This window comes from Clytia hemisphaerica, unplaced genomic scaffold (genome assembly GCF_902728285.1).
Source record: "Clytia hemisphaerica strain Z4C2 unplaced genomic scaffold, Clytia hemisphaerica genome assembly, whole genome shotgun sequence".
Lineage (NCBI taxonomy): Eukaryota > Metazoa > Cnidaria > Hydrozoa > Leptothecata > Clytiidae > Clytia > Clytia hemisphaerica.
The window spans coordinates 1268781-1281901 of record NW_027104389.1 but is presented as its reverse complement, the minus strand read 5'-3'; the positions used below and the strand labels follow the sequence as shown (position 1 = coordinate 1281901).

At 35.9% G+C, this 13121-nt stretch overlaps 2 protein-coding genes across 2 annotated transcripts; one reads left to right on the top strand and one right to left on the bottom strand.

Moving 5' to 3' along the window:
• The first annotated feature begins 150 nt into the window (after positions 1 to 150).
• Positions 151 to 2164, top strand: LOC136819640 (uncharacterized). Its single transcript, XM_067075880.1, has 3 exons — positions 151 to 740; positions 942 to 1013; positions 1194 to 2164. The coding sequence occupies exons 1-3, from the start codon at positions 677 to 679 to the stop codon at positions 1379 to 1381; spliced, it is 324 nt and encodes a 107-aa protein (XP_066931981.1). The 5' UTR covers positions 151 to 676; the 3' UTR covers positions 1382 to 2164.
• A 12-nt stretch (positions 2165 to 2176) lies between these two features.
• On the bottom strand, positions 2177 to 9160 carry LOC136819639 (D-amino-acid oxidase-like). The gene is made up of 11 exons (XM_067075879.1): positions 8988 to 9160; positions 6796 to 7021; positions 6337 to 6457; positions 5945 to 6024; positions 5414 to 5479; positions 5132 to 5186; positions 4876 to 4977; positions 4234 to 4304; positions 3601 to 3715; positions 3206 to 3310; positions 2177 to 2447 (listed from the first exon to the last, which is right to left on the bottom strand). Exons 2-11 carry the CDS (start codon positions 6981 to 6983, stop codon positions 2331 to 2333), a joined length of 1020 nt encoding a protein of 339 aa, XP_066931980.1. The 5' UTR covers positions 6984 to 7021; positions 8988 to 9160; the 3' UTR covers positions 2177 to 2330.
• Between the last annotated feature and the right edge of the window lie 3961 nt (positions 9161 to 13121).

Below are 13121 nucleotides of genomic sequence, written 5' to 3'. Positions count from 1 at the left end.
TTTTGCAACAAGTACTGGTAAACTGTTGCACATTGAAAATGAGTTAATTTTTATTTTTAGGGAGGATAGATTTTGCAACAAGTACTGGTAAACTGTTGCACATTGAAAACAAGTTAATTTTTATTTTGAGGAGGAGGATAGATTTTTGCAACAAGTACTGGTAAACTGTTGCACATTGAAAACAAGTTAATTTTTATTTTTAGGGAGGATAGATTTTGCAACAAGTACTGGTAAACTGTAACACATTGAAAACAAGTTAATTTTTATTTTGAGGGAGGATAGATTTTACAACAAGTACTGGTAAACTGTTGCACATTGAAAATGAGTTAATTTTTATTTTTAGGGAGGATAGATTTTGCAACAAGTACTGGTAAACTGTAACACATTGAAAACAAGTTAATTTTTATTTTGAGGGAGGATAGATTTTGCAACGAGTACTGGTAAACTGTTGCACATTGAAAACAAGTTAATTTTTATTTTGAGGGAGGATAGATTTTGCAACAAGTACTGGTAAACTGTTGCACATTGAAAACAAGTTAATTTTTATTTTTAGGGAGGATATATTTTGCAACAAGTGCTGGTAAACTGTAACACATTGAAAATGAGTTAATTTTTATTTTTAGGGAGGATAGATTTTGCAACAAGTACTGGTAAACTGTTACACATTGAACAACATATGAAAGAATATGGCTCCACCATCATCGAACCTCGTGAAATTCTGGTTATTGTGCAAATTGAAAGTATAATAGAACCTATAGCCTTTTGAGTTATATTCTCATCGCTAAGTTTATAACGTCCATTAAACCTAAACTGCCAAAACAAACTCGTAGTCAGACCAGAGTCAAGTAAAACTAAATAGAAAAAAATCACAGCATTGAGACGAAATCTTTCAGTAGAACCTAGAATATAATTTACCATATTTTCATTTTTCACTTCCTTAGACAAAGGACAACTGGGTTTGAAATATAATCCGCTTTTCACAGCCACAACAGAAGAAGATATCAGCCTGAAAGGTAAGGCTCTTCAGGATTTAAAATGCATGATTACAATATCGCATTTTCGGTACTTTTAGTCTGGTAGTTATCAATTATGATGGTTCATTGACTGTGATAAGTCATACCTGAAGATTTCAAGAATACTAAAGGCCAAAAACAAAATTTCATTCATTCGTCATTTATACCCTATTCTTTTAGAGAGTATTGAGCTCCAAAGCACATACCGAGACCCTCATCAACCCAAACATCAGAAAAACAAAAAGAAGCCATTGGTCAGAACCACTACATGGAGGTCTGCCAGGCGGATTGCAGTTACCACAACCAAAGCTCCACCAAAGACAGCAAATGTACTTTTAAGAAGACAAGCTTCAAATCTCGCTCCATAGAAAGTGAAAGGAAATTAAGTGGCACAGTGAAGCACGCATCATTAGTTATACTGCGATGATGTTTACGTACCATTAGAAAAGAAAATCATTATCCACCACTTTAAACCAGACAATACCACTGAACCAGTATGACAATTGATGCTAAAGCAATTATATAGGAGAACAGAGATTGAAGATTACATACCTCCTAAAAATAAATATACCCAAATTCAAATTTGAAAACGTGACGAGTTTGCGTGAGGAGATGGAAGCAATTGATGTCTTTTAAGAAAAAGGGATACCATATGTTTTAAACAAAACAATAAGTTTCAGCTTCTGCAATACTGGTGAAAAGGAGAATGTAAACAAGGAGAATTTTCATTCTGATGAAGAAAAAGCAAAGGAACAAACAGTAACAACTTCAAGTCAGCAAAATCAGGAAAGCATTTGCCGGACCCATGTTTAGATGTGTTTCTAATTTGTCAAGTTACGTAATATCCGCCATTATGGAAGCAAAAGTTCGATCAGCGGAAGTGATCGCCACTACAGATTTGAAAACCTGTTTCCATAATGGTGGAAGTCACGAAACTTAAGGAAACATGAAAACCTATATAGCGTGTTAATGCTTATTGACTTGAAGGACACGATGATATATGCTACTTGGTCAACATTAAGGGACAAAAACCTACATGATTCAATGTGGTTTTATCAAGTATATACAATCAAAACTTATCAAAATATTTACAGATTCTTCATTACAATAAAATAAAAATAATGCATTAACTTAAGTACACGTTTTTTATAAGAACAAACTATGTAAAAACATGGAACATTTTTAGACTTAAATCTGAAAAAGTTAAGAAAATCCGAAGGCATCAAAAACTTTGGATGTTCTTATAAAAAACGTATAGTTCATATGTCAAAGAAGGAAGCAGTTTCAGTCATCTGTTAGTATGACGAGATTTAGAAATTACAATTTTGACATTTTCACTGTTGGCAGACAATGGTATATGAGGTTGATTGTGTCTTCAGCACATCCCCAAAAGACGGTCAAACCAGATCCACCGTGACCATAACTATGAACAACCTGTTCAAAGAAAATATTCAGAATTGATATAATTTTTAACGTCCTTGAACAATCTTTAACTTGATAGTTTTTGTTTAGAATTGATCAATTAATTGCTGCGTAGCGAATATGAAAAGACTCGCTGTTTTAACCTTATAACATTATCTGCAAATTTAGATCACATATGACCAGAGCCCGGGGGGGGCACTCGCTCTGAAAACGACCATACGTTCGGCCCAAAATTTGGCTTCTAAAATCGGACCCTTACAGTGCAGTGAATTTCCATGAAAAATCATACCCTTACAGTGCACTTTTTCAAAATTTCTCGCCCGCAAGGGCGAAAATTTTTGCAATTTTCCAAGAAAATGTGGAATTTTTCCTCCAAAATTGACCAATTTTGTCCCAATTTTACCAGAAAATTGGCCTTTTATCACAATTTCCTACCCTTACAGTGCAGTTCAGTGCAGCTTTGTAATTTCCTACCCTTACAGTGCACTAGCTGAACTATGAAAAACCTACCCTTAAGGGCCGAACGTCTGGTAGGTCATTTACCTTGAGTGCCCCCCCCCCCGGGGACCAGAGAACATTGTGGCTGGTAGAGAGGACTTTTTCAGAAAAATAATTACCCCGTCCAACGTTAATGAGATCATTTCTGGAAGGCAAACCCGTGGATTTCCGCCATCAATTACTGATCCTCAGATTCTGTAGATTTTTCGAGGAGCACCCCTAGAATATGTAACAATTTCTGTAAAATCCAATAGCACACACAGATGTCTCACCTTCACTGTTTTGTGATCACCAATATCGTAATCCTCAATCTCCGATCTTTCGCCTCCTTCACGTGCTGGGCGGAATCCAACCCAGTCTCCTACATGCTCAGCGTCCTAGAGGGAAATGGAAATTATGGTGAACGTACACGTAGATTTTTATCAGAACATGAAAGACATCCTGGTAACGGAATTATATCGGCAAACAAAGAATCTGGTCTGTTCTAACTGACTAACTTACTGTTTAGTAATTTCGAATAAAATCACTCAATGAAACCCTCGAATATGTTAAGGTTTTGCATTAACCAGTGAGAAACTTTTGATAATGGGAACACTAGCTTTATTCAGAGTTGAAACGTATTTCTGCATACTACTAGTAGGGATATTGATTTAACACAATTTCTTACCGCAAGACTAGGCATGAGTTTAGTAGTGGTGCTTTTGATCCATTGTTTGTGTTCCAGAAGAACGTCAGGATTTTCGCTCGCATGAGCTGTTCCTCCCAACACCACAAAATCTTGACTGGAAGAACAAAAAAGTCATTCAGAGATCACGGGGTACCTTTTATTTAAAACCCTCTTAGAAAACAAAGTCTCACACCCATCGGAGAATTCCTCTATCTTGTAGCTTGTTAAGTCATGGAAAGCAAAAATAGTTTTGAATCAACTGAGTAGCCGAATTGGATCTTTAGTCGATGCAATAGTAGATGGCAGCCAAATTGTAAAGATGTTTACTTTATAAAAGGGGTTTGTAAGGAAAACGTGGTATTATATTTGAGAGTAGACGATCCTATCGTCTACACATTATCGCTGAAAAAGGGAATAATTCAGGAAGCAAGATAATTTTGAAAACGAGTTTATTTCCGGAGGAGTAAACAGTGGCGGAGGTGTTTACAGTATTTGTTCCAAGCTCTACCGCCACTTTTTTCCCCGTAAACCGCCATGACGCCCTGACTCCGTGCATATATATTTTCCCGCGTTTACTGACCCTCTAAACGGACGATAGCATCGTCTTATTTGAGAGCTAAACACAGTGCTCACTTTGGTAGTATGTAGGCTTGATGTTCTTTCTCCTGCCACATTACAAATTCACGACACCACGGCGCTTTAACCTGATACATGGAAAGATAAGGTAAAATGAATGAATGAATGAATGAATGAATGAATGAATGAATGAATGAATGAATGAACAACCTAATGAGTGAATAACTGAAGGAGAGAAGAAAAGAAACCTGTGATTTTTCTCATATATTAAATTTCAAATGGAATATCTTTACATCCAACATCAGATATATGTTGGGAAGATAAGCCGCACCGGTTGACACGTTAACAAACGACTAAACGACTAAACGACACGGGCTGCACAAAAGACTTATCAAATGCAATGCCCGGGGGCACTCTTTTCAAAAACGACCATACGTCAGACTCATACAGGCAAAATTTGAGCAAATTTGAGCGAAAAAACGACCCTTACGGTGCATTTTCTTGAAATATTTTGGCCATTTTCAGGCAAAATTAGTAAGATTTTCAAAATCCCTTAGAATGCAATTTTTCTCATCTTGAGTGCCTCACGGATGCAAGTCCGTGCTGGTAGAGGTAGGAGGTAGATGATGTTTTCTCTACCTGTATTACTTTCAAAGCAAAATATTCGAGAGAGACGGAGAACGAAAAAAAAACAATCACCTTCATAATCTGTCCTCTTAGTGGATACACTTTTTTGTCACCCACTAAGTCACGTGACCCAAGGCCTGTGCAATTGACGATGACGTCATAGTTCGTACCAATCTGCAAATAGAGAGAAAAAGAGCTTAGATTGGCATGAGAACTGTGAAGAAAAAAGGTCAAGTGCTGCGGAAATTTACCAACCCTTAACTGCAAGAGAAAGGTGTCTACAAAAGAAGAAGAAAATTTTGTGAAGAGTTTTCTGAAAAAAAGCTACATCTTTGATCGATTTGACATCCTTTTGAGTGAACTTTCCACCCATCTTCTCAATCCTGAAAATTCGAAAAGAAAAATATTCCTCATTACTAGCATATATTTAACTCAAAATACTCAATTATGTAAATCTTGCATTATATTGAAAAACTTTGCAAAACTAACAGAAAAGAGTCAAGTTGAAGCTTTCTCAGGATTCCACTACTAGAATCTAACAATTTCTTAAGGGATTTTTTCTCGTTTGGATCAACAAAACATTTATACTGTCAAACATATCGGGACTTACTCTTTCATGTAATAAGGAATCAATTTCTTCGCTTCGATGAAGACAGACGTGTAGCCAACTCCCGATCTAAAAATGATTTGGATTGTCAGATCAATAGTTCTCAGAAGATAATAAACAGCAGCCTGCCTAGCCCTTTCGTGGAACCATAGTTGATTCTCTCTCTTATTCGATCTTTACTAGGCCAATCCTTCGAATCATATAGAATAATTCAGATTACGGAGAGTATTTTTACGACATTTCATTTGAGAGAACAATGTCTAGATTCAAATCGCAGAAAGACTTGATTAATACAGGTTCGGATTGGAGAGAGTTGCTGGCATTTTTAAAAATTAGAATATTTAGAATATTCAGTTGTATGATCTTCCACAATGCAATCGAAGTGGACTCTTGTTAATTCGAACCTCTCAGTTATTCGAACCTCTCCGTAATTCGAACAAATAAGATTCCCCATTCGAGTTCGAATAGGTGAAAGTCAACTGTAGACAAATGAATGGTTGATTTCGGAAAGAGAGATGTGAAAGGTATTTATACTTGATTTCTGGCGGGAACCTTTTCAGCTCTTCTTTGTTCAAAATGTGAAAATTCTGTGGGATATCTGACCAGAAGATGTCCTGAAAAAGAAAGTATAAAACGGTAACAGACGTCTAGGTGTAGAGATTAACGGACATAATACTATACAGCATTTTTAAACAAAAGAAAAACACCTTTCCCCTCCCCTCCCGGCCATGCGAGCACAAATTTTGAGAATTTCGAGAATGATAAGTTTGCGAGATTCTTTTCTAATATTCTGTTAGCATAAGATACCAGTCTCCTTCTTACATCATAAGAATAATATCTTTAAATTTCATAATCGTAAGACAATCTTAACCCCAGGAGTCAAGGAATATGACGTCACCAAAGCTTCAGATTGTTTTGATTGTTACCTCCCTCTCTTGACGAGTGTTGAGCCTGAAGCCATGACAAGTCGATAAACCGATAGCCGCTGAATGTGATTGTTCCCTGATCAAATCCATGACGTAATCGTATGTGGCTTTCGAGTTTTTCCTGTAAAAGATATAAATATGAAATGAAAAACTTTAAAATATTTTTTTCATGGTTTGATTCAAAGAACTTGAAAAGAAAGGTAAAATACTGAACTTTTGCTCTGATAAAATAGAACTGACATAAGATAGGATTTTCTCTAAATTGTCTTACCGTATAGCATATCGTTTGATTCATAGACCTCTATAGATATACTTCCTATATATCTAAGAAACTCGATGGAGGACAAGCAGAAACCTATATAACAAAAAGATCTACATGAAATGCGCATTGTCGAAGAAAAAGAGTGACATGATGAGAGCAATTTTTGAGGTTTTTTTATTTTTAGTACTGAGTCTTACAAAACAATCTTTTCAGGAGTGCCAGAGAAATAAGGTCCCCAAAATCCAGCAGCTCCATCGCTCGTTGTGTTTGGGGAGAAGCTCTTTGCAATGATCGTCACTTCAAAATCAGGGCGTTGTTTCAACAGCCGAAAGGCGGTAGATGTGGAAATAATACCGGCGCCGAGAAATGCAATTTGAACAACCATTTCGGATTATCCGAATTCCACCAGAAAAATATCTATAACTAAAAGAAATGGAAAATTTAGTAAGAAGGAATATTTACGCTGTTTACATCTAGGATGGATGTCTCTTTATTTATTGATAAAAATTGCACTCAATTATTCATTTTAGTTTGGAAATAATTTATTGAAATATAAGAAATATTGAAACACAAGATGTGAGATTTTTTGCGCGACCGTCAGCAAAAAATGTTATCTGTCTTCACTTTAAAACAAATGGTACTTCAAATGATCAAGAGACAAAATTAAAATTGTTAAGGGCTACATACACTGCACAATATATTGCTGGACATTATTATAAGCGAGTGTCAGCAATATATTTTAAAATGCTCACCATAGCAAATATAGGGCAATTGTTTATACAAAGAAGAATGCCTTTTTAAAGTACAGTATCTCTGACCCCGAGAATGTAGGTGAAATTTGAAACAGACCTGAAAGATGTAGATTTGCATATCAAAAAACATTGAACGTTTCAACGAAATTTTGAGCTCTCGAAAGTCTTAGTACAATTTTTGTATGAAAATTTTGGGTTTAAATATGTAAATAATGTTACAACAACTCTACCTCACAGCCCGATGGAAATTTTTCCCACAGAGCGGACAAAAATTTCAATCATAAAGTCCCAAGGGGATCGAAATCTATTGTTTCAAACTTAGGCAAATTTTCTGGTGGGGCTGGGGTCCCGGCGGATCTGTGACACAGGGGTATAATGTAAAATTAATCTTTCGTTAATTCTTTGTAAAAGCTCAACATGTCAACATATCAATAATAGCAGGTATTAATTCCATGTTATGAAAGTCTAACAAACAAGTTTTATAATTTGACAGACTTTTTATGTCGGGTTTTGAAGACTCCACAAAAATGGAGGTCAAACATTTTCGTCAAAATATCTAAGATAGGACAATGAAATTTGAAATAGACTATTTTCCCAATTGTCTTAGTTCATTAGGAGTAAGAAAATACCCTATCATCATAACTTAATTCCAATAGATTTCGATTTAGAGAAGATTTGTTAAAAAAATGCCTCAATTCGGGTAGTATCCAATCAACTTCGAGTCAGATTTCCGTTAAAAAAAATTACTTTAAGTTAAAATTTAATGTCTAGAAATAATAAGTAATATGTAACAGTTCGCTCTGAAACAACTTTTTATGAAGCTGAACCATCGCTAGGTCTACAATGCTAATAAAAGAGAAACCTACATATATAGGGGTTTACTACATTCTCGGGGTCAGGTGATGCAGAGTACATATTATTTACTTCGTACATTATTACGTTTCGCATACTATAATAAAATTTTAGTTATCTCTAAAATTAATTTCAATCTTTCGAAAGAAGCATTCTTCCGTTGTGTTATGTTAAAAGATCTATTGAGAAAAAACCACGATTCTAGAAAATAGTATGTTTTACTATTAAATAGGTAGACATAAAAATAAAGCATCCTGCTACGATGTGGAAGGATGCGACACCCCCTTCTCACTGATCCAGTAAGATTTTTTCAGCCAGTGGGGGTAAAAATAACGGACTGAAACTCAATGGGGATTGATATTCCCATACTTTCTATGGCTGGGGATTGGAATTCTTTTGTTTTCAAGTCAGAAAATTCAGTGAGATGGGAAAAATTGCAAAGTATTTTACAGTGAGGATTGGTTTATTTGATTACTTTCAGTGAGGACAAAAATAAGAGGACAATTTTCCATAAGGGACTATATTTTAGCCAATTTTTCCAGTGGGAAGGGGTCCCAGTAAGAAGGGAGTAATGTAGGTGGACACTAGTCGGGTCACACCAAAGATAGACATAATACTACTTGATGCCTCTCTACTTGATGCTCAGCAACTAAAGAGAACAGGTCAAGGATAAGGGGTGAAATTCAGGGAAAGAAAAAGTGCCCTCTCCTACCCTCAGATAGACTACTGAGAAAAAGGGAGCCTTCAGGTCGCATCCTCGACTACGGTGTCAAACTTAAACTTACATAACAATGGAGAATGATTTGCCAATCACACAAGAAGATGCAACAAGCTCAACCCCAAATAAGAAGCAAATTTTTAGAAAAATGAAAAATATATTTGAAGCACAAGACTAGTTTCAAACAGCTCTGGAGGTATGATTCCAAGCGACTAAGGATTCAAATACTTTAACAATATGTTTTTTATTTATCGGTGACGGTCATAAATAAGCATCTTAAATTCCTTGGCATGTGATGTGACCTTTTGTTGTCACAAAAATGACACTTATTATGATAAAAAACTAACAGGTCCCTGGCATGTTCTGGTCAAAAGATCCCTTACAAAGAAAATCTTTCTCCAATCACACAATGCGACAGGATCAGCATGATTCTTATTCTCTAGAGGACTGGTAAGTTGCAGGTAACTTGAGAAGAAAAAGAGAGTTTAGATTTCTAGGTAGACTAGTAAACTACCTAGTCTGTTAATTATAAATGTCCGAGGGCGGGAACATAAAGGCGGCGGGCGTTTGCTAGAATAGGAGCTGCGTAGGAGAACGAGCAAAAGTTGGTGAGAGGCTGCTGATTTCAGCCCTTGCCACCGACAAAATTTTTATCCTACGCATACCTAACTCATACGCTCTCTTTACGATGGCCCTAAGGCTCACCACGCACTTCCAGTTCTTATAAAATTTGTGAACTAGAACTGCCTAGGGTCAATGACCCAGAAGGCTCAAGTGACACTGCGCACTTCTGACTTTTTGTCAGGGCGGGGAATTTCCAAGCGAGCGGCCCGCGCGATGAAATTTTTTTCGGTCTTTAAAATGAATGTTGAGTTACGCAAAATGAGTTAAAATTTCCGAGTTGTTCATATCAAGAGTTACAGGTTAAAATTTCTCAGTCAAGTAGAAGGTACGAAATGACGTCAAAATCTCTGAAAAATGACGTCATAACTCTTTTTTTTCGTAACTCGGTTTTTTATCTCGAGAAATATAAGTCGGGATTTCCGAGCCTCTTTGCTATTATCATCAACTCATTTATTACAACTCGGTATCTATTTTGCTGACCAGAACGGCTATCTTCGAGGGGGACTTTTGCGTCTCTAAAATATTTTTACAAGTGCGCAGTGTCGTCACAAAAAAACTCGGAAGTGCGCAGTGTCTTTTGAGTCTTCTGGGCCATGACCCTAGACAGGTCTAGTTCACAAATTTTATAAGAACTGGAAGTGCGTGGTGAGCCTTAGGGGCCATCGTATCTCTTTTCCCACTTGATACTGTTCCAGCCCGACTGGCGTGCTAATCTAATTTCTGGGAGGAGTCGACCACATTGTGGCCCTTAATTATTATTATTTGACAGAAGAAATGTTAAGAATATGTATCTCTACATTTTCTTCAATACGTTTGATTACTGTATCCCTACTAATTAAACATGTACAATTCAAACATAACTTCAAAATATATATGAATATGGAGAAACTTGTTGATAAGTTTTTTATCCCATACCACCGATCACGAGCCTAAAGGGAGTTTCCCACTTATTTAGATCTAGTTAACACAAACTATTAAACCTTTTGTAACAAGCAACATGCTGAATGGACCTACCTGAGATAGACATGCTGAATGAAGATGAAAATTTTCGAACGAAAAAGAAAAGATAACAGTATAGCATAGAGATACGTAAGCTTGAAAAACTGATGAAACTGGATTTCCGATGTTTTAAACGGTATGGAAGAATTCTAAGTTTTGGACACAAACAAAAACAATCCTTTTTTCATGCAAAGATAACTCTAGCTCTTTAAAGATAAAATCTAATGAAGCAACTTCCAAAAATCCAAAATTTTGCCCAAATTTTTTTCTTCTAAAAAAGTCTTACATTTTAAGGATTACAATTTCGCATCACTGTGTAAAAAATCAGGAAAAACTAAAGAAGGAATTTCATACAAAGTCCAAAAAACAACATCACTTTTTAAGGCACTTTTTGGCCCAAATTTGCCGAAAATCTTTTAAATAAGAAAATCCGGTCAATAAATAACTTTTTTGGCCCAAATTTTTTTTTTCGAAAATCGGACGCCGTTACTTTTTGGATAGCTTCAGTTACTCCACCGTCCTCAAAATGCAAATTCATAAACTCGTTTATAAGACGATATGGAACACAAGAAAGTATGAAAAGAGATGCAAAAGAAAAAGGGGGACCTACATACTTGATTTCCTACGGGAACCTTTTCAACTCTTCTTCGTCCAAAAGGTGAAAATTCTGCGGGATATCTGAACAGAAGATGTCCTGAAAAAAGACAGGAGAAATGTGAAAGGGGGGCATAGTTGGTGCTTTATCTCAATTGATTATAGTAGGGGGCCAATCCTTAGGATTTAGGATCCGTGACATCTTTTATGCGACGCAACCGCATGTAGTTAGTTCGAAAGTAGGAAGGTTTTTAAGACTTTTTTGAGAGGGGGCCCGCGAATTAGGCCCGGCAAAAGTTTTTATGACTGAAAGACTGACGTTTACAGACAAAACTGTAAGGGTAAAAAATGGGTAAAAAATTTACGTTTTTTAAAAGTCGAATTTGAAAGGATTCGCCTCTTCACTGTACTTGATTAAAACTTTATAATGTACCTCTTTTTCATGACGAGTGTTGACCCTGAACCCATAACAAGTCGGTTATCGGTTCCTGATCTTATCCATGACGTAATCGTATGTGACTTTGGAGTTTTTCCTGTAAAAAATGTTTACGTGAAAGAAAAATTAATCATAAAACTTTCCTGTAATAGTTTTCTTAAAGGTTTTATTTTTACACAAGTGTTCCCGTTTCATATCAGATACATATTTCATATCAGGACAGTGTCTACCTATTGTTATATTATTTCTCTTTTCCTCTTTCTTGCCAATCTTGTTCGACATCCCTGTCAATCCAATGTGAAAGAGCTTGTGAATCAAAATTGATGAGTAAGTTTATTTAAAAACAAAACCTTTAAAGGAGTTTGAAGATTTGAGTTCAAAGAAAAAATTTATGTTACATTTCAGTTTCAAACTTTTAAAGTAATGACCTATTAAGATTTGTACTCCCTATGTTGAGGAAGTGTGAAGCCCAGGTTGGTCAGGAAAAAATCCAAAAATGCAAAACAAGTTGGCAAATCCAGGGCAGTTAGTGAAATGAGGTTAGGAAATCCAGGATGGTCTAAAAAATGAGAAAAAAATTCAACGGGGCACCTTTCCCAAAAAAGACCTCCTCAACATAGGGGGTACAAATCTTTTCTGGAATATAGCCCAATATCGAGAAAATGGTATCAAAGGTTAGTTGCATAAAATTCTTACAAAACAATGTTATCAGAAGTGCCAGAGAAATCCTGAAGCCCCATCGCTCGTTGTGTTCGGGGAGAAGCTCTTTGCAATGATCGTCACTTCAAAATCAGGGCGTTGTTTCAAAATCAGGGCGTTGTTTCAAAAGCCGAAAGGCGGTGGACGTGGAAATAATACCGGCGCCGAGAAATGCGATTTGAACAACCATTTCGAATGTATTTCATCTATGACTTAGTAAAAAGAATCATCAATGATAAATTTTGTCGACACTTATGTATCGTAATAAGATAGGCTAAGAAATGTATAAGAAATTGAAGCCTCATCTTGTTCTTTAAGAAAGTCTTTGGTTATTTCGCCTCTCCATAACTCGAACAATTATTGGGCTTAATTTTCGAGTTATAGAGACTTACATACTTACCAAATACTTTACTGATGATAAATTGGGTGCAAATATTATAGTAAAGTAAACAAAATCCAAACATTTGGAATTTTTTAGAAAAGGCCGCAACAAAATGCACTTTTGCTGTTAAAATATTTTTGAAGTATTAGTTTCAAAAAAAGTCACGTCAAAAAGGGCTGTCTGGGCCTACTTCTAAAAACAGATGTTGTATGTCTTAAATAAAAAATCATTGATAACAAGATGTCATTCAAGTTTCAGCAAGCTTGACTATCAAATAAATTAATTGAAATATTACTACTTTTTGATAAGTGTTTTTAATTTCGTTGGATTGCAATTTTGTTTTGACGTTTACTTTAAATGCGTAGAAACAACACTTAGAAAAAACAAAAACTAACAAGTCCCTTGCATGTTTTGATCAAAAAGAGACATTCCCTAACCCAGCCCACCAATTGTCTGATACAACCTGA

What these genes read in the sequence shown, in the direction of transcription:
- LOC136819639 (XM_067075879.1), bottom strand. Translation starts at nt 6,983, where the DNA reads ATGGTTGTTCAAATTGCATTTCTCGGCGCCGGTATTATTTCCACATCT. An exon ending in ACTCCTGAAAAGATTGTTTT is followed by an intron (nt 6,458 to 6,795) that starts GTAAGACTCAGT and finishes TATCTTTTACAG; the next exon opens with GAAAAACTCGAAAGCCACAT. An exon ending in ACACTCGTCAAGAGAGGGAG is followed by an intron (nt 6,025 to 6,336) that starts GTAACAATCAAA and finishes TTTCTTTTTCAG; the next exon opens with GACATCTTCTGGTCAGATAT.
- LOC136819640 (XM_067075880.1), top strand. Translation starts at nt 677, where the DNA reads ATGAAAGAATATGGCTCCACCATCATCGAACCTCGTGAAATTCTGGTT. An exon ending in GGTTATTGTGCAAATTGAAA is followed by an intron (nt 741 to 941) that starts GTATAATAGAAC and finishes TCACTTCCTTAG; the next exon opens with ACAAAGGACAACTGGGTTTG. An exon ending in AGAAGATATCAGCCTGAAAG is followed by an intron (nt 1,014 to 1,193) that starts GTAAGGCTCTTC and finishes CTATTCTTTTAG; the next exon opens with AGAGTATTGAGCTCCAAAGC.